The following is a 21,216-nucleotide window of genomic DNA, read 5'->3' as shown; positions in this document are numbered from 1 at the left end:
ACTTGATGACATCTTAAAGTTATCACACTAAGACTGTTCTCAAAGGCAAACCATATCTACCATTTAAGGAAAAAACAATTTTCTTTTAATTTTATCCTCAAAATAAACAATTGGATAAGAGGCTAAGAAAAATAAAAGAGGATGAAGAACTGAAGGCACTAAGTTTATTGTTTCCAGAAGCACACAATGTACATATACATGAATTTATGAAGTTCCAAGTTAAAAACAATTCACAGAAGTAGATAAAACAGGTAATTTTATCAAATTATCTCACCTTGTTTCCCAATTTAAATACTTCTTCCAGATTGGTGCTATTGGTGTTTATCATTATTGAATCTGTATCTCCATAAATAACTTCAAGATTCATCTAATGAAAAGCAAGAATTATAAAAATTAACAACTAAAACATGGTGACCATTATGCATAATGAAACTAGAGATTTTCCATATTACAGAAATCACACATTCCAAGGATTTTTCCAAAGGTTATATTTACTCTTACCCATATTGTGAGGAGTATACAAATGAAGATTTAGCCCCAATATATCAGAAAGGTGAACACTGCCACATTAAAACATCTCCTTAATTTTCTTAAAACAGATATTACAATGGCAGGGGAAGTGTCTAGTTTCAATGGAAACAAAATGTGTAACTGAATAATACAAAGGAGGATAAGAGACTAGAAAAGGGGGAGTATATTTACTCACTGTACCACAAGCTTAGTGGTCATGGCAATTTATGGAACAGAAACATAATAGGATTTTAAAATTCAGAGGCACAAATCCATATTAAATTCTTAACAGTTTCAAACAGTATTTAGTAGAACATGAAGAGTGCCAAAAAAATCAATCATCGCAAACAACACTAGAGCACATACAGTACAAAGGCCAGGAAGTAAACTCTAATTAGCACTGTTACTAATTTGCTTGAAACACTCACATATAGGCTTCAAGCAGCGGCTAGATCATATCAGTGTTAGTAAAAGAAAAAAGCTATAATCCATTAGGAGGGATTATAAATGTAAACCAGACATCCTAAGAAGCCATTTCCAGTCTGTTTGGGTTGCAATTTTCCTTGAATAAAAAAATGTCACTAAGTATGATGTTTAAGAGTTGTTATATGATGAAAATGCTCAGCATTACCTTCTGTACCATCTCTTTCGTATGCATCAAAATCTAAATGAAACAGAAAGTCAAGATTAATGCATTACATAATTGCAAAAACAAAATATAAACACATAGATAAGTAGCCCGATGATGTTATTTCCATAAATTTTTAAAGCTCTTGGTCATTTTCTAACTATAATTCTCAAAATAATATCAACATAATCTAAAAATAAATTTGCCTCTATGTTGATTCTTAGAGATATGTAAAAAGATCTGTTGTAAAGATCAACGTAAACTCTATGAAAGCAGATCTATGTAACGATCTCTCTTTAATAAACATGCATAATAAAAATACAGCAAGTCCTCACTTAACATCATGGATAGGTTCCTGGGAACTGCGACTTTGGGTGAAATGACATACAGTAGGTCCTCGGGTTATGTTGGAGATCCGTTCCTACGGCGTGACACGCCGTAAGTCGGAATCCACCTGCATAAGCACCTACATCACTCACATGGAGCACATACACAGCAGTAATGAAGTCAAACAGTTAAAAAAATTTAAAAGAAAGATAACAATTCCTGACCTTTACTTGTGATAAATAATAAAAAACACAAAGCACGTATGTACATACGTCGAAACGACAGAACTTTTTTTTTATAAATAAATAGGAGATGGCGACGTAACCACGAAACGACTTACGTCAACGTAACCCGAGGACTGCCTGTATAAGGAAACCAATTTTACCATAGGCTAATTAACATAAACAAGAGTTAAGTTCCTATGGTCACAAAAACATCACCAAACTTTTAAATAAACACCCAAACACTTCTAATGGTAAATATTGAAATAAAGATGAGCTACACATACATTTAAGGAAGATGAATAAAAACAAAAAAATTCTTTTCCATCGGCCTATTCCAGCTTAGGGTCACCAGTGGCCAGAGCCTATCCTGATAGCGCAGGGCACAAGGTGGGTACCCACCCTGGACAGGACGTCTTTCCATTGCAGGGTGCGCCCACACTCACTCAGACTGGGACAATGTAGAGACGCCAATTCACCAAACATGCACATCTTTGGGATGTAGGAGGAAACTGGACAAAACCCACGCAGACATGGGGAGAACATGCAAATGCCACACAGACAGTGGCCCCAACTGGGAAGACTTTTTTCTCATCAATGTTATAATGAAACGACAAAATGATATTATTCAAGAACTGACTGTATCCCTTTATAATATGGCAAAAAGGCAAACTATTCTCATTACTAATATTTAAATAGAACTGCGTGGCTGAAAAAAAATTGTGACAGAGGATTTCAAATCTGCCAATTCTTACTCATAGTATTCAGGATCTTAAAAATTAAAAGCAAAATATATATAAAATACATAATAGATTTGAATTTCTTCTCTATTCTAAATTTCTTGAAGGCAGAAAGCAGACCTTCTCTATAGGCCCGGAAGCTAGCATAGTGCCTAGTACAGAAGTGGAGCTCAATAAACATTCAGTGAATGAAGACAATCAGATAGATAATATCTGTAGAAAGGTCTGTCCCAAAGGCCTGTATAGCTATAAGATTAGACACATATAAGTTATAATGTGGATATATACCAAAACAGATATAAATTATCAGGGACCAGATCAGAAGTAATACAAATTTAATAAATTTTGCTTGGGGTGATGGGTGCATGATGCAGTGTGCAGATGATGTTTTATTGAGTTGTACACTTGAAATTTGTCTAGTTTTTGTGAATCAATGTCACCCCAATAAATTAAAAAATAAAATAAAATAAAGAAAATATATCATACCATGTGAAAAAAAAGTAATATAACATAATGAGCACTCAGAATGTGTGTGTGTCGGGGGGCAGATACTGTACTACAAGCATCTCATGTATTTTCTCATGTTATTCTACAAAGTCCCCAAGAAGTAACCACCATTAATATCCCCATTTGTTAGATGAAAAAAAAAAAAAAAAAAAAGAGGAAATAATTTGTTCCAGCAAGTAACAGAGCAAGGATAAGAACCCAGGTACCCTGACTCCAGAATATGGGGCCTTAGTCATTCCAGGCTATTTTCTCTTCACTACCACCCATTTTTTCAAAGCATCGGTTTAAACCAGAAGTCACTTTTCCAATGGGCCAGATAGACTTACTTCACTTATATTTATTTTTCTATCTATCCACAATAGTCCTCACTGTCAACTAAGCTCAAACCTCATATACTTTCTATCTTTCTTGTCCTTCACATTACAGAGCCCTATAAATCCTGACCTTAGAATATCTTTTATATATCTAACCATTACTTTCCATTTCAATTGCACGCCCCCCCTCCATTATTGTCTCCCAATTATGTTCATTCATTGTCCTACTAGTGGCCCGGTGCACAAAATTCGTGCACGGGGTGGGGAGGTATCCCTCAGCCCGGCCTGCACCCTCTCCAATCTAGGACCCCTCGGGGGATGTCCGACTGCCGGTTTAGGCCCAACCCCACAGGGACCGCTGGTTCCTAACTGCTCACCTTCCTGCCTGCCTGATCGCCCATAACACTCTACCTGCCGGCCTGCTTACCCCCATCTGCCCCCTCTGCCAGCCTTCTCACCCCAACTGCCCCCCCTTGCCAGCCTGCTCGCCCCCAACTACCTCCCCCCCCCCGCTGGCCTGCTCGCCCCCAACTGCCCCCCCTGCCAGCCTACTCACCCCCAACTGCCCCCCCACCGGCCTGCTCACCCCCAGCTGGCCCCCCCCCTGCCGGCCTGCTTGCCCCCAACTTCCCCCCCACCAGCCTGATCACCCCCAACTGCCCACCCCTCCTGACCTGATTGCCCCTAACTGCCTCTGCCTCGGCCCCGCCACCATGGCTTTGTCCAAAAGGATGTCCAGAAGGTCTCCCTGTCTAATTAGCATATTACCCTTTTATTAGTATAGATGTTCTTAAGGAAGGAAGCCCTTCTCCTGCCCTGGGGGTAGTGGTAATACTGATTAGGCTAACCAGTGGTTTTAATAATGTTTGTAGAGTGGAATCATCTGGGAATCTTTTTAAAAATATACCAATAACTGGTGCCAACAATGTTTCTAAACAGCTCTCAAGATCATTCTTATGTTGCAAGTGGGGTTAAAGACCACTGGCCCAAGATAATCATGGTAATGCCATTCTGGAAACAGTTTTTAGTCCACTCCCCAACTAGACCACAAGCTCCTAGTGGTCAGAGGACATGTTTGTGCCTAACACTAGACTTCACATGTAATAGGCATGTAAGAATGTTTGCTAGCTGGGCCAGTGTGACTCAGTGGTTGAGTGTCAACCTATGAACCAGAAGGTCACAGTTCAATAGAGCCCAGGTTGCAGGCTTGATCCCCACTAGGGGGCGTGCAGGAGGCAGCCAACCAATGATTCTCATCATTGTTTCTATTCCTCTCTCCCTATCTCTTCTTCTCTCTGAAATCAATAAAAACATTTTTTTTAAAAAAAGATAGTTTGCTAGTTGATTGGTAGGTCTCACAGTAATCCCAATTACTTTTCTACTAGACATTAAAATTCACTTAACTCAGAAAAAAACATTCACTCTCCTCCACTTCATCTTCATTTTTTAACATTTAAATTACAGGGAAAGCATTGGGGGAAAAGGGCAATAATGAGATCCACCTGAGTTAAGTTGATCACAGTGAGGACAGAACAACTTATCATGAGTTCTCTTCATCCTCTGCTCCTTCCACCCTGCTAGGCTTAGCTTTCCTCATCACTAGGGACAATTCCACAAAGTAACTGTTATGTACCAAGTAAAATACCTCAGGAATAATCCGCCAACCTTTCACTGCAATTCTGCATATGCAGTAACCAATTGCTTCTACTCTTCCTTGATGCCATGAACCAAACCATCACCCACCACACTCTGTCCCGCCAACAACTCACAACCATTTTCACGCACAATCTGAGGGCTGCTACCAAAATGGATTTCTCTGTACTGGCAGAAACCTCTTGGTGGATGTTTTTCACAGAAATGGTAGAAAACTAACCATTGCTTTTCTTTTTTCATCTAACACTTTACCTTAGAGCTTATTCCATACTCACACATAAAGAGCTGCCTTATTCCTTTTTAATGACTACATAGTATTCCATTGTACGAACCAATCATGATTTAATTTGTGCTCTATTACTGAACATGTATGTTATTTCTAATCTTTACCTTTATAACCACACTTCAACAAGTAATCCTCACACGTGTAGAACCAGCCAATATGCCAGTAACAAGATAAACTCCTACAAGAAGACTTATTGGGTTAACGGTTATATATTTAAAATTTTTTGATAAATATAGTCAAATAGCTCTCCACAGAGGTTGTACTAATTCCTGGGGATAGTTTTAATCACCATCTTTCCAGTGAACCTCAACAGCAGCTAAAGACAATGCTGTCTCAAGCTCAAGGTCCTCTCTACAGCTTGTCAATTCTTCAGTCCATCCTAGGCCAGACAACCCACAACCAGGCTGACTGCTGCTTCTCGTGTTTCTTCACTAAGCAGCTCTAGATGGTGGCTACCACAGTGCCCTATCCAGTCCAAATGCTAATGAGCAGGATCACCACAAAGCTGCGCTCAATTCAAACTGCTCACTGGGGAAGGCCCAGCTGTTGGGTAGCCAGTGGACTACCAACATCTCAAGATCTAGCAGAGGGCCTAATACACGGTAGCTATTAATGAATATTTGTAGAATGCCAAATATATAATTCTATGGGGTAGGCGGTATTATAAGCCCCATTTTACAGAGGAGGAAAATTAGGCTCTGCAATTTTGCCCAAAGTAATAGAGCAAGTCAAGAACTTGATCTCCTAGCTGGATCTCATGTTTCTTTTTCTTTTCACTGTGTCTCACTGCCTTGTTAAAAAGCCTACACCACATAAATTTTCTGGAAGGCAACAATCAAAAACATGCATTACAGATATTTTCCCCATTAAGGAAATGCATTTCACAAAAAAGCCACAGGTATTCAGAAAGGTCTACTAGACACAAGATAGGGTGACTGCAAGATGACCGCTCATAAGTTCACTTTAAAGTGACAAGCCTAATATTAAAGCTACCCATTCTGACAGAAAATCATTTTGTAAGTGCTAACAGCTAGAAAACAGGGCTACAAAGGCTTGCTAAATTCATTAATAAGGCAGTCTGCAGTTATCTGATTTCACAGCAACACCTGCATATTTATCTACTCATTACCAATTGGATGATGGAATTTTTCAAGCACATTTCAAAAATCTGCCAACTTCAAGTGTAAAAAAATAAACTTTGTGGTTAATTTTTCCCTTAACAAAGTACAGCTGTTGAGAATAATTGTTCAAGATCTTACCCTGTAATGTCAACTGCAGCAGAACAAAGAGTATTTAATTAGCAAATCTATCCAGTAATTCAACACCTATTATATAAAATGCCTTCGTGATTTTATTCAGGATAATTTGCTAAGAGGGTTATTACTGACATTCAGATGGAATTTAAAATTCCTACGCAAGTCGAGTCATAATAGCAGTAATGATCTCCCCAATCAGGAGATTCGGTGTCACACAAGGCTCTCTTGCAATGCAGCAGCCGATTTCCTGACTTCTTAATTCTTGGGCTCAGCTCAGTGAGAGCCCTTCATGCCGATATTTCAGTCAGCAATACATCTTTAATGGGACTCTATTAAAATAACTAGAACAAAAATGACTTTTTTTTTGGTTAAAAAGAATGACAGCACTGCCATCATATCAATCATTGCAGGCTTTGCAGAACAGCGCCGTTAGGGGAAAAGAGGAGGGGGAAACAGGAAAGGAGTGGGGCTGGGAAAGCAATAATTAAAATAATACGAAAAGGTGTTTTAACCCCAACTTGAGGCTCTGAAGGCTGGTGAAGGGTGATGGGGACTAAAAAGGAAATGGAAATATATTTCAAAAAAAGGTATCCTCAAGGAAATAATTTTTTTAGGAATACACCCACAATGTGGTTTACTAAGCAGAAGGAGCATGTTTTGCTCCTGGATTAACTGCAGTGACCTAAGAACAACTACCACAGAGGTGTATATTTACAGGCTACCCTAACGAGACCAGGAGAAAGCTGAGGTTTCATTTTTTGTTAGGACAGAAAGTGGTGTCTTGTAATGCATTCAAAGGTTATAAAATGTTTCTAGGTGCTATTACAGACGAAAACAGTATTTATTAATACTAACTGAGAGAGAGAAAACACTAACTTGCCACAGTTAAAAAAAGTTTCAAGCTCCTATTCCAAAAGCACATGTCTATTATAGTGATATCTACCATTAAGAAACCCACTTCGGTATATGATGCAGCTAAACACAACAGAAATCCTACTGGCTAAGCATGATGGGTAAGGTCAAATCTGCACAAATAATGTATGAATAGAATGACAACTGAAATCTCTATGGCTTTAGAGTTCTGTTACTGATGACAAAATTAGAAACAAACTGGAAAGTTTTTTTTATAATACATTAGCATAATAGGGGTAGCAAATGAATGGTTTTGAAGGATAGGGAAGAGAGACGTATTAGAAATATAAATATTATGATTTTTGGTAATCCAACCATTATCTAAGCTTTCCTTTCTCCCAATTTCAGCAGTTTCCAAGCAGGACTCAGTGTTACTCACTTCTCCCACCTGGCGAACATTTATTTCATCCTCATTATATTAGACTAGTGGCCCGGTGCATGAAATTTGTACGGAGGGGAGGGTATCCCTCAGCCCGGCCTGCACCCACTCCAATCTGGGACCCCTCGGGGGATGTCTGACTGCCGGTTGTGGGATTGGGCCTAAACCAGCAGTCGGATATCCCTCTTGCAATCCGGGACCGCTGGCTCCTAACTGCTCACCTGCCTGCCTGCCTGCCTGATTGTCCCTAACCACTCTGCCTGTTTGCCTGCTCGCCCCCAACTGCCCCCCCCCCGCCAGCCTGCTTGCCCCCAACAGCCCCCCCCACCGGCCTGATCACCCCAACTGCCCTCCCCTCCTGGCCTGATAGCCCCTAACCGCCTCTGACTCAGCCCACCACCATGGCTGTCTGGAAGGACGTCCGGAAGGTCTCCCGGAAGGGCTTCTGGTCTAATTAGCATATTACCCTTTTATTAGCATAGATTACCTTTTCCCTATTTTCCTGAAGTGTGTGTCTTCTGTATGAGATGCTCAAGGAGCAGGGCAATGGATTTAATAAGCACTCTACTTTCTGTCTCCACCCCTTTAAGATTCCCATGACACAGGGTACCTTACTGCCCTTAAATCTTACTTTTCCCTTCTTTAAATTTGGGATTTTATACTGCCTACCACCTAGTTCCCCGAGCTAGGTGGGAATACAAAAAACTTTACACTGAAAACATGCTTTGCAAAGATAAAACACTATACAAATGTAAGTTTAAAAATAAGTCAGGGGTCTGAAAGCTAAGTACTGCCAATTACTAGCTAAGTGATTTGCGAACAAGCTGGCTTCCCTCTCTAGGTCTTAGCATCCTCATTTATAAAATGAAGAGGTTGAGATTCCTCCCAGATCCAAAAATCTAAGAACCCAAGTTGAACTTGTAGAAATATCTCTTCTTTATATCTGGTTGTTTTGCATTTCAACCACATTCATTTCTTTAATATTAGGCAAAGGGGCACTAATGTGTCCAACACAGATAATTAGCACTACAAGAACATATTTCCATATTCTAGATAGCTTTTGAGGACTATGTGGTTGCAAAGTAACTAGAAAAATGTAAGCACTCACAAGTTTTCTGCATACATCTTTATGCACTTAGTATAAAGTGGGTAAGTGTATTTACAGTACATAAAAACATCCAACACCTTCTGTTGATTTCTTCTCCCGGCCCCCTCCCAGGAAAATATATACACATCTGCATATACAGGGTGTCCCCAAAAATGCATACACACTTTAACAGCTAATAGCTCAATTTTGAAAATGAAATGTTTTTTATGTATGTATGTATGTATGTATGTATGTATGTATGTATTTTTGTTAATCCTCACCCGAGGATATTCCCCTCCCTTTTTTTAGAGAGAGTGGAAGGGAAGGGGGAGAGACAGAGAAAGAACATCTATGTGAGAGAGACACATCGACTGTTTGCCTCCTGCATGTGCCCCGACCAGGTCTGGGGCTCGAGCCTGCAACCGAGGTATGTGCCCTTGACCAGAATCAAACTCAAAACCCATCAGTCTGCAGGCCGATGCTCTATCCATTGAGCCAAACCAGCTAGGGCTGAAAATGAAATGTATTTTTAAAAGCACTGCCTTTATACTTCTTCAAAGTGTGTGTATACATTTTTGGAGGGACACCCTATATATATCAGGGTTTCTCAACATCAACACTATTAACGTTTTAGGTCAGATAATTCTTTGTCATGAGAGGCTGTTCCTGGCCTCTACCTGCTAGATGCCAGTAGCATGCATGTGGGTACAGACGTGCACAGATATACACACTCTCCAGTTGTGACAACCAAAATTGTCTTCAGATATTGCCAAATGTTTCGTGGAGGGGAAACTGCCCCTGGTTGAGAATCAGAGATATTACACTGATGACTCAACATTTTCTCTCTCCAGGCCCATACTTAGTTGTCTGTCCCATAAGCATTCATTCTAAACCCCACCTATCACCTCCAAAACTGCAACCAGCTCCAAACATGACAAATGGCCTCACCAAAAGCCTTCAACTAAAACAAAGGGCTGACTTTCAGTCTGATCCAATGAGCTAACAAGTCTCACTGTAGCTTTCCAGTGTGGCGCCCCCCGCCCCCTACACACACACACACACACACACACACACACACACTACCAATATGCTATCCCTCTTCCGGGCCCTCACCGCTCTTTAGCCTACCACCTGTCTCCAGCATTACTACCTCCCAAGCCATTCTTCACTCTTTCCCAGTGTTCTTTCTAAAATGTACTCTTTGAAATGAAATTCAACCCCCTTAGTTTGACCCAAGATCTGGTTGAGGTCCACCTCATCTTCTAATGCTTCCCACATTCATTCTTCAATCCAGCCTTTCTCAAAGACTTTGATTTCATTGAACAAGCCATCCTCTATTATTGCTTCTGTACTTCTGTACTTTTCACATGCTGCTTCCCGCTAGGGGCTAAAAGTGTGGGTTCAGAAGTTAGGCTGTGTGATTGTTAATTTTATCTACCAGGTTGGCTAGGCCATGATACGCTGAAATGTGGTCAAACACCAGTCTACATGTTACTGTGAAGCTATTTTTTTTTAAAAATATAAGATTGGTATTTAAATCAGTAGACTTTGAGCAGAAAAGATTATCCTCCATAATGTGGGTAGGCCTCATCCAATGAGTTGAAGGCCTTGAGAGAAAAAGACTGAGATTGCAGAGTGACTTCGGGTTCAAGCTGGGACGTCAACTCATATCCCATATGTTTGGGTCACCAGGCTGCCAACCTGCCCAGCAGATTTCAGACTTTCCAGTACCCACAATCACATGAGCCAATTCCTTAAAATTTCTCTCTCCCTCCCTTCACACACACACACACACACACACACACACACACACACACACACACACGGTTCTGTTTCTATGGAGAACCCCAACTACGACAGGCTGCCTGAGTTCAAAGCCTAAAAGTATTGCTCGTCCACTACGTGACACCGGGCATGCAATACAACCACTAGCCTCCAATTCCTTGACTATAAAATGGAAATAATAGCTGCAGCTTCCTTACAATAGGGCTACTGTGAGCACTAAATGCAAGCACATATGTAAATACTTCTACTACATAAGAGTTCAGTAAATGGTAGGTATTATTATTACCTAACATCTACTTATTTCACAAGGAACTTCATACCATCAAAAAAGCCTCTCTGGCCTCCTTGACCCAATGATATTACTAAAAGTATGTTAGTCCAATGTATGTTAGTCCAATGCCCCAAAGGATTCTGTGTATACTGCAGCACACCAGTCTATTATAAAAGGTAAGATTGAGAGACTACAAGCAAATGATAAGCGAAGATCGCGTCTTAGCCATTAAGCCTAATACAATGTCTGACACATAGTAGTAATTCAATAAGTATTTATTAGGCTCTAGTAAAAGTAGGCAAACCCCAAGTGGTCCAGTTTGAGAAGAGCAAAGCCATGCATTGATAAGTGCACCCCCAGAACAACAAGACCCTAAAGCTGGTTACAGAATGAGGCAATTAAACCCACACACTGTACGCATTTAAATGCTATCTCTTTCCATGCAAGAAATGGAGTGAATCAGTTTTATTCCCACTTTCGAACATAACGTGTGCTAAATAAACAAATGTTCACTCAAGAGAAATGAATTTCTACCCCAATGATAAAGACCCGTTAATTATAAACTTGACTAAAAGTGTACCTCTCCCATACAACTCTTGTTTCCAGATAAACTGATTTTGTTTTAAATCCTTTATTTACAACCCAGACCTTCTGGTAGCTCATGTGTAAAGAATATAAAACACGTTGAATAAACAAAGCTTTCTGAAAGGTTTCTCCTCCCCAACAGACACATTTAATGAAATTTATGAGTCTCTTTCAATTACTGCCCCACAATTTGACAGGGCTCTAATTTTCATCTAAAAACTTAAAATACCATAAACTATGGCTTTGAACATGTGAAAGGAAAAGTGAACTTCTTTGTCTTCTAATTTCTTGCCCTGAAATATTTATTCATCTTGTGGATTTTTTAAAACCCACTTTACATTTTTACTTTGAAAAAAACCTGTTTTCATCTTTAAAGAAATCTTCCTTGCACGACATTCTTATTCTCTATGCCTCCTCTTCTCCCACCTCCAATTTAGAAACTCGCATCTCACACGTTTCACTTGAACTTACATGCGTTATTGCCACACTTGGGATTATGTCTGACACAGGACCTGGAGAGCTTGTAGAGCTGGCTTTAAAACGCACTTGAGCCAAATATACTCCCCTGACACAAAAGTTCAAGTAGGAGCCTACACTCTTAAATATTAAATTCCCAGAAAGAAGAAAAAAAAATCCCTGACACCAAGATGAAAACTAGAGCAGAAGATATTAGATTCACATATTTCACCAAATTTAAAATTTTTATGTGTTAAAATGTAAGTACCAGTGCAGATGCTCCAATTAGCCATAAAAATAGTGCTTTAGGAATTCTTAGAATTCTCGTAACATCCATGAGACTAGAGGTCTTTGCCTCTTGCTTTGGCGTTCGGTGTCTGGCCCCTACTGTGTATTTTCCCTCTTGGAAAAGCATGTACGTGTCAAAAGGCTCAGAGATTTGGTTCCGACTCCTAGAATAACTCTTCTGGGGGGCTAATTAAGACATGGCGAAAGTATGTCCGTGCTGTAGTGAACATCAGAGCTCAGGCAAGTTTCACCCAACCTGATTAAAATTGATTCAAAGTGTCTTACTTCAGTAATCACTTAGACAGAATGAATTTTACATTAGTGGGATCAAGCATGCACCAGGCCTCAGTGGAAATGAAAAGGGCTTATAGTAATAGGATTTATAAATCCACCCATTAGGTTAATGGCTAAATGATTTACATGTAACATTCTCCCCCACTCCACCTTCCTTCACCCTTTAACTCAGTAAAAACTATGCTTGGCATTTTCCACTGCAGTGCCTTACTCAAAGGAAATAGCCTTTCTATTTTGGGACATTCTAATTTCTAATAATGGCTTGGGTAGCTACCATTAACTCTTTCAAAGCACAAATAATTGACTAATAAATTGAAGTAGTCTATACGGCCTAAAAGTGCTTAGTTGATCATAATGGTCTATTCGAGAAGAAGGCGTCAGGCTGGCTATGCTCAGATAATGAAGTTGAGCAATTCCGAAGCACTGCAATCAAGATAATACAACTAAAAAGAGCATTAGCATTTTCTAGAATCGGCAACATTTTCTTTGTAACTGAGGTCATGGGAAAATCTAACTAGAAAAGTTGGAGTTCTTGGTCCCCACAAGTGGCAGGTTTAACAGGTCACTGCTTGTCATTACTAAGCACCTGGCCTGAAGCTCAACCCTAGAAGACAACTCACTGGTGGTCTGAAGGACAGCCTGGAGTTGGAGAGTGACCAAAGTGTTGCTGTCACCATTCTGATGGAAGCATTTGTGATTTTTGGAAAGCTCCGTTTTAGGACTGGTGATAAGATAGTCAGAGTGATGTTCATCATTACCCTCAGCTCTGAGGGAGGTCCAAAGAGGGAGAACTTTTAAAAATATATATATATTTTATTGATTTTTTACAGAGAGGAAGAGAGAGGGATAGAGAGCTAGAGAGAAACATCAATCAGCTACCTCCTGCACACCCCCTACTGGGGATGTGCCCGCAACCAAGGTACATGCCCTTGACCGGAATCAAACCTGGGACCCTTGAGTCCGCAGGCCGACGCTCTATCTATCCACTGAGCCAAACCGGTTTCGGCAAGAGGGAGAACTTTTTAAGCCCAACACCTCAGGGGCAACTTCCTTGCTAAGTAACAGAGCTAAATACTAAAGTCTGTTCTATAATGACCATACTGTCTTCATGTCCTCCTACAGCAACTTTATTTCTTATAAAACAGTGTTCTGGCCCAGCCGGCATGGCTCAGTGGTTGAACGTCGACCTATGAGCCAGGAGGTCACAGTTCGATTCCCAGTTGGGGCACATGCCCAGATGATCCCCAGTGTGGGGCGTGCAGGAGACAGCTAATCAACGATTCTCTCTCATCACTGATGTTTATATCTCTCCCTCTCCTTTCCTCTCTGAAATCAATAAAAATATATTAAAAAAATAAAATGGTATCCCTTGACACCCTTTTTATTAGAAGTTCAGAAAACAGATTCTGTAAGCTAGCTAGGTATGATTAAAATATAGAGGGTTGCCGATTTTTAAAAAATCTTCAGAAAGATGGTCTTGTTTTAGGGAAATGTAATTGTGTTCACCTGTCCAAATACATGTGTTGTAGACACGTTTTCAGGCATGCCTCTAGAATGCCTCTCCATGTTTAAGGATCAATCAAATAATGTATTCCCTTTTATCAATCACTTCTTCTCCTGTCTCATCATCTTCTGGGAAGAATCCAGAGAAATTTCAAAAGAAACAGATAAATGCCAAGTTGAGGAAAGTCATTTAGTATGTAGGTGCAGAACATGGAGAAGACAAACAAAATAGAGGCCCCTGAGGTGGAAGTTAAAGTTCATTGAAGCAAACTGTACATGGGGGGAAGTGAGCTACAGGAAATAACAGAAAAAGGTGGGTAGGGGAAGAGTGTGAAGATCCAAAGGACAGAGGGAAACTCTCAATGGCAATTAAAGAAAATTAAGTTTTCCAAAAAAAAAAAAAGTTTTGCAATGAGAATAAAAAGTATGGCTGAGATGAGAATGCCCAGGAAAGCAGGGAGAATGCAGGAGAGGCCCTATAAACCACAGGAAGGACTTTAAACTGGGGAGTGACAATCAGACTGACAGTTTAAAGAGGTTTCTCTGGTTATAAAACATGTAGAGAATACCTGTGGCAGGAGCAGCATCCAGGGGGAAGCGATAAGGCTTGACTAGTGTAGTAGTCATTGCACTGGAGACAGAGAATCACAGGTATTTAGGAAGTGCAATCTGCCTGGATTTGGGGCATGAGGAAGAGATAGGTGTCAAAGATGAGACCCATGGCCCTGGCCGGTATACTCAGCGGTTAGAGTGTAGGCCTGTGCACCAAAGGGTCATGGGTTTGATTCTCAGTCAAGGGCTCATGCCTAAGTTGCAGGTTTGATCCCCGGACCGACCCTCATCAGGGCGCATGCAGGAGACAACCAATCAATGTGTCTCTCTCACATCAATGTTTCTCTCACCTCCTCTCCCTCCCTCCGGTTCACTCTCTCTCTCTAAAAAGCAATGGAAAAAATATCCTTGGTGAGGATTAAAAAAAAAAAAAATCCTGGCTTAACAACTGGATAGGTAGACAGTGCTGTCACTCATTGAGACAGGGAATCCAGGAAGGGGAACAGGTTGGGGAGCAGAACCAGCTGGGCAGTTTTGGAGTTGACGAATATGTTATGTCTATGGACACCTAAATGAAGACCACAGGGAGGCAGGCGGAAGCGGAGGTGCTCAATGGATGGGACGTGGGGCTTTCAGGGATACAGGAATTCCAATGGTCAACAGAGATGCAATATATGACTAAATCAAAGCAACGTCAGCATGCAGACAATAACAGATCCCATTGAAACAGATGGCAAAGCTCATGATAGGGGCAGCAGGAGAAAGGGAGATGAGGCAAACTGGCACCCGCACCACGGTAATGGTGCTCCCTGGGTCTCCTGATAGCTCATTCCTCCTCCAGCACCTCCCTTTCCCTTTCAGCTATCAGATCTCCATTCTTTCTGTCACAATTTGCAGGTGTCATACAAACCAGTGACCATGGGCAAATCTGATTGCAGGCTGCCACAGTCAGACAGCCAGGCACCACACACTGACCTTTAAGGAGAAAGATCCCAACAGGTGGCTAGCGCCTAATACAAATAATTGTATTAAGCCTCCCAACAAGGTCAAAAAGGGGAGCACCTTGCCTTTTCATGAGCAACAAAAACAGCCACAGGCCGTGGCTCAACAAACAGCAAGCAGAACCTCTGCAGTGGCTCCCCTCCTCGAGGCAGTGATGGGCTCAACAGGAAGACTAAACATCAATCAAGTCACTTCACAAGTAAAGAGCCTCCTATAGCTCCAACCTAACCATCATTTTCCTGCCTCTCTTCTGCATTTGGGAGGGGGGAGGATGTTCTTTTTTATGTCAAGATTGGTGTCATTTATTAGCAGTCCCAATTTATACTTATCCGATAAACCAAAAGTTAACAATGGGGGAAGAGTTCCTCTTGGTTTCCAAAGAATATTCTTCACATCCTTCAAAAGAAACTACCTAAATTACAGGTGATTAAATCAATTGCCTTTGCCACTAATTCACTTTGATACCATCAAATGTCACAGTTCTCATGGACCTTTGACCTCAGAGCAGGCCACTGTTTTGACAGAATAGGCAGCTGTAGCTCGGGGGGTGGGGGGGTGGGGGGGTGGGGGGGTGGGAGGAGCCTGCGCAACCTCCTGAAAGACAAAGGCCTCATCCTGACCCAGAAATTCCACTGGGTGGTAAGAAGCCAGAAGTCCTGCAACCTGTGGTAGGACCCCATGTGCTGATCTACAGCCTTTCTCCCTGCTCTTTATATACAAAAAAATGATCTTCCTTCCCCCTGCACACAACCTCCTCTGCTCCCACCATCTTAAACTTTGTGACTGCAAATGGCGTGGCTGGGAGGAGCCACACACCACTGGCACGTCGGTACCCAGAGAAAGAATCCAAGCAGTAGATCGGATTCCTGTCAGCTGCAAAAGAGCCAGCACTTCAGCTGCTTCTCATTCTTCATTTTTAAATGGCAGGATAGGCTCAAGGGCATAGTGGCCTGCCCCACGAGACTAAAGATTAAAAAAGATAAAACCGAAACCCTTCAGGATAAGCAGACTCACACAAGATTTTGAACCGAACAAACGCTTTAGAAAAGATGTATAGTATTTTACAAATCAGTTGAGAGTGTTTCTTTTAGTGACGTGCTGGGGGGGGGGGGGACTGATTATGAGACAATAACAAATCAAACTAACTACAGATCAGTTCTTAGTCAATGGGGACTAACACATAATTCTCCTACTATTAATCTGGAAAAAAACTTATTTTCAGAACTCTGAACCCAGAGCATGAAAATATTGGGATGTGCTACCAATGACAAAGTTACTATTCGATCAGTCCCCCAAAACAAAAGAGCATATACAATTAAATATAACTCACTAAAATGTAGAGCATGGCTAGAAAGAACTTACCTACGCAGAATACAAAATGTGTTTTCTTTTTTCCCCTCTACCACCACCAGATCATTCTCGACTAATTCTTAGAAGATGAAGACCAACTTGGATTTTGATGTATAAACTGCTTTTGACGATATTTCATTTTAAACAGATAAACACTTTTAAAAAAATGCAAGCTGAAGACACCCTTTTGAGAAACTAAGAAAACAGATGTGGAAGCCATTTGTTTAGATGAAGAGGAATTTTCGCTTTTATAGGAATACAATGATTCATGAAGAGGAAAAAAGTCTGTCATCAAGTTTACTTCAATAGATACTCTTGGGTCTGAGGCAGCTTTCTAAATATGGCCACTGCTTTTCTTCACATCTCATCTCTCCTGAAATATCTCAAACTACCACTAAACAAACATTACTTTTATTGTATTTGTTCTTTTACATTTTCTGCTTAGTTAATATATTGTGCCGGAAAAAAACTCACAACTCTGGTACTACAGCATTACATACTTGGCTTTTATTTTTTAGGAGGCTGGACGAAATACCTTTCTGCTTTAGTGATTTATCAAAAACAAGCCATCTTGAGAGTATTAAAACATTAACAATACAAGAAACTCTGACAATAAGTTCAGGAATAACAGCTCTCCTTAACCCCAAAGGGGGTGAAATAAACGAATAGTGAAATTTTCCCAAGAACTTCTAGCAAAGAGGAAAATCTCCCTTTTTGGTTTGTCTTTTTAATAGAGATACCAAGAAGAACTAAAATGGGAAAAGAAAAGGGGTGGGGCACTGGATTCAACCTAGGGAAATGGCTTAAGAAATTCTCCGCTTCCCTCCTGTGCCCCAGGACCATCTTCTTCCATCCTCTCTTCCTCGCCCATATCCTGCTCCCCACTCAGTGGATCAGTCTACAGGCCATTCTCTGGGTTAAGAGGCGCAAGGCCTGCAGGAATATACCTTCCATGCTCCTCCACCTCCTCAACAAAAGGACAAGGCAAAATGGCCAATGTTCCTCAAATTTTTTTGTTTGATAAACCAACAAACAAACAAAGCCCTCTCACAATTCCCTATCCCTTAAGAGTCTGCTATGATCCCTATTAAGCATCAGAAAAAAAGAAATTATCTCTTTTCTGCAATCTCCCCATCTGCCAATATTTTGCAACTTTACTTGCTATAGTTTATATTTCAAAAATAGATGCTTTAATCTATCCCAAATATAACAACATAATTTTGAAGATGCATTTTTCTGCTATGAGCTATGGCTCAGTCTCTGAATCCCCTTATTGGTCTACAAAATTCTGTGTTCATGTATGTAGACATTTTTCTGGGTAAAGAATCCACAGCTTTGCCGAAACCGGTTTGGCTCAGTGGATAGAGCGTCGGCCTGCGGACTGAAGGGTCCCGGGTTCGATTCCGGTCAAGGGCATGTACCTTGGTTGCGGGCACATCCCCAGTGGGAGGTGTGCAGGAGGCAGCTGATCGATGTTTCTCTCTCATCGATGTTTCTAACTCTCTATCCCTCTCCCTTCCTCTCTGTGAAAAATCAATAAAATATATTTAAAAAAAAAAGAATCCACAGCTTTCACCCAATTCTCAAAAGGGTCATGACCCCCCAAAAAAGATTAGCCTTCCCCCAAAATATATAGTGATTTCTTACTTGTGTCGAGCCAGTCCTGAAAAGTATAGGGAGTTGCCTGGTGTATTTCATAGCTACGGCTCCTCTTGATTTATCCAAGAGATTGCCAAAGAGAAGCGACTGGTCTTGCTGGCTCCAATGCCACATATAAACCTTTTGCTAACCATCCTAACAATGGGTGTCAGCCATCAGTCACAGATGAGAAGAGAAAAAAAGATGAGCCTTAATAAATCTGACCACTATTATTATCATTACAGAGACAATGTGTTATTTGAATCAGGAAAGTCTAAAGGTTGGTTGGTTTGCTATCTGTAAAGACATCATAATAACCTTACAGTGGTTTATTCAATACAAATTGAGCTTCTACTACATGAGAAGTATTCCACAGCTGCTGGGGTGAGTCAAGGGAATGACATGATCTGATTTTTTTTTTCAAATCTGCAGGCAGGAGCATAAAGAGTAGACTGTGAGAAGTGAGGAGCAGAAGCAGTGGTCCAGAGGAGAGATGCCATGGGCATGGGATAAGATGGCAGCAGCAGAGATGAATAAGAAATAGAATCAGGACATGCTAAAGTTTGAGATGCAGGAAATGAGATAAAAAACAAAACTAGCCTGGCCGGCATGGCTCAGTGGTTGAGCAGCATCAACCTATGAACCAGGAGGTCGTGGTTCGATTCCCAGTCAGGGCACATGCCCGGGGTTGCCGGCTCGATCCCAAGTGTGGGGCGTGCAGGAGGCAGCCGATCAATGATTCTATATCACTGATGTTTCCATCTCTCTCCCTCCCTCTCTGAACTAAATAAAATATATTTTAAAAAACATAGCTAAATACTTGACTTTTGGCTTGAGTAATGTATAGATGGTGATGGATCTTTATTAGTAAATTCAAGATGAGATAGCAAAAACATGTTTATGAAATTAATAGCAACAAAGCTGATTTTTAAAAGTCTACAAAATTAACTATAAAGTTGGACTGCAGGCATTCTTGTACCAATGAGGATGAGTCTTAATGGTAGATATTTCAGATTTATCTGATCCTTCCTAATATTGGACCCCATACTTTATCAACTACATGACCCTTACTCCAGCAGAGAAAGAGTTCTCCTGTCTCCCATTACCTTCAGTTCCCATACCAATATTTTAAAGCCCTCTTCTCGCCTTTATTTCCTAGTTCTACACCCAATCCTCTCGTATACAACCAGCAATTTAATGTCATGTGTCACTCAGAAGACAGAACACTTCGTGGTCACGGTTTCCTAAATATATCCTTTCCTATCTCACTCTACCACTTCTCTTTGCAATCTTAGAGTAATCCTCCATGAATCCCCTAATTCAACAAGCATTTACAATAGGCGAGGCACTGAAAGAAGTACAAAAGGAGTTTTACTGTCCTTAAGGAACTTAAAAGACAAATGCGATCACGTCCACCTAAGCAGTTTTCATAGTCTGACAATGAAAGGAACAGGGCTCAAGAGTTGCCCTACAGGAATATAAAAACAGAGTGACTGAGTCATCCACACCGCACCCCATACCAACGGCCTGATCTACGGAAACCTGCTATTTGAAGGCATGCCCAAGTCTTCAGATGAGTCCAAAAAGAGAAGGAGTATGGCTCTGGGTCCATGCAGGGAATTGTCCCATTCATATTAAAGGGGAGGAAAGGCAATGCTAATAAAAGAGGGAAAATGTCCCTGTTCTTACCTATTGCATTAAGAAAAAGAAGCCATAAGGTATAAGAGTCCAGGTCAGGGACAAACATAAAGACTGGAAATCTGGGATCCAATGAGCCAGTATGTCCTTGAAGGCCTAGCTTTCTCATTTTTTTGTACTGCAAATTGTCTTTCCTTTTATATAAGAATCTCACCTCTTCCCTTCTCAGCATCTTTCATCTTTCCCTTCCCACTGGTGCCTTCTTTCTGGTTCTACAGTAGCCATTTCTCCTAAATTAAGAGTTACTCATTCACTTGACAAATACACTGAGTGGCCAGATTATTATTATCTCTGAACACATAATGATCTGGCCACTAGTTTGTGTGTGTATATATATATACTAGAAGCCCGGTGCACGAAATTCGTGCACGGCGGGGGTTGTCCCTCAGCCCAGCCTGTACCCTCTCCAATCTGGGACTCCTGGAGGGATGTCCGACTGCCCGTTTAGGCCCGATCCTGGTGGGATCGGGCCTAAACGGGCAGTCGGACATCCCTCTCACAATCCAGGACTGCTGGCTCCCAACTGCTCGCCTGCCTGCCTTCCTGATTGCCCCTAACCACTTCTGCCTGCCAGCCTGATCACCCCCTAACCACTCCGCTGCCAGCCTGGTTGATGCTTAACTGCTCCCCTGCCAGCCTGTTTGCCCCCAACTTCCCTCCTCTGCCAGCCTGGTCACCCCTAACTGCCCTCTCCTGCAGGGTTGATCACCTCCAACTGCCCTCCCTTGCAGGCCGGGTGCCTCCCAACTGCCCTCTCCTGCTGGCCATCTTGTGGTGGCCATCTTGTGTCCACATGGGGGCAGGATCTTTGACCACATGGGGGCAGCTATATTGTGTGTTGCAGTGATGATCAATCTGTATATTACTCTTTTATTAGATAGGATAGAGGCCTGGTGCATGGGTGGGGTCCAGCTGGTTTGCCCTGAAGGGTGTCACAGATAAGGGTGGGGGTTCCCTTGGGGCGTGGGGCGGCC

The 21,216-nt window shown here is 41.4% G+C and overlaps 1 protein-coding gene across 1 annotated transcript in view; it reads right to left on the bottom strand.

Moving 5' to 3' along the window:
* The window catches only part of POLA1 (DNA polymerase alpha 1, catalytic subunit), a 320,208-nt gene that overhangs the window by 202,190 nt on the left and 96,802 nt on the right, over positions 1-21,216 (bottom strand). Inside the window, exons 27-28 of the mRNA XM_079764678.1 lie at positions 1,142-1,174; positions 275-367 (exon numbers count right to left, since the gene is read on the bottom strand). Of these exons, the coding sequence (XP_079620804.1) occupies positions 275-367; positions 1,142-1,174 (126 nt within the window). The remainder of the gene's footprint in view (positions 1-274; positions 368-1,141; positions 1,175-21,216) is intronic.

This window comes from Cnephaeus nilssonii (assembly GCF_951640355.1).
Source record: "Cnephaeus nilssonii genome assembly, chromosome: X".
In the NCBI taxonomy this organism is placed as follows: Eukaryota; Metazoa; Chordata; class Mammalia; order Chiroptera; family Vespertilionidae; genus Cnephaeus; species Cnephaeus nilssonii.
The sequence above is the reverse complement of the archived record's forward strand: the minus strand, read 5'-3'. Positions and strand labels throughout refer to the sequence as shown.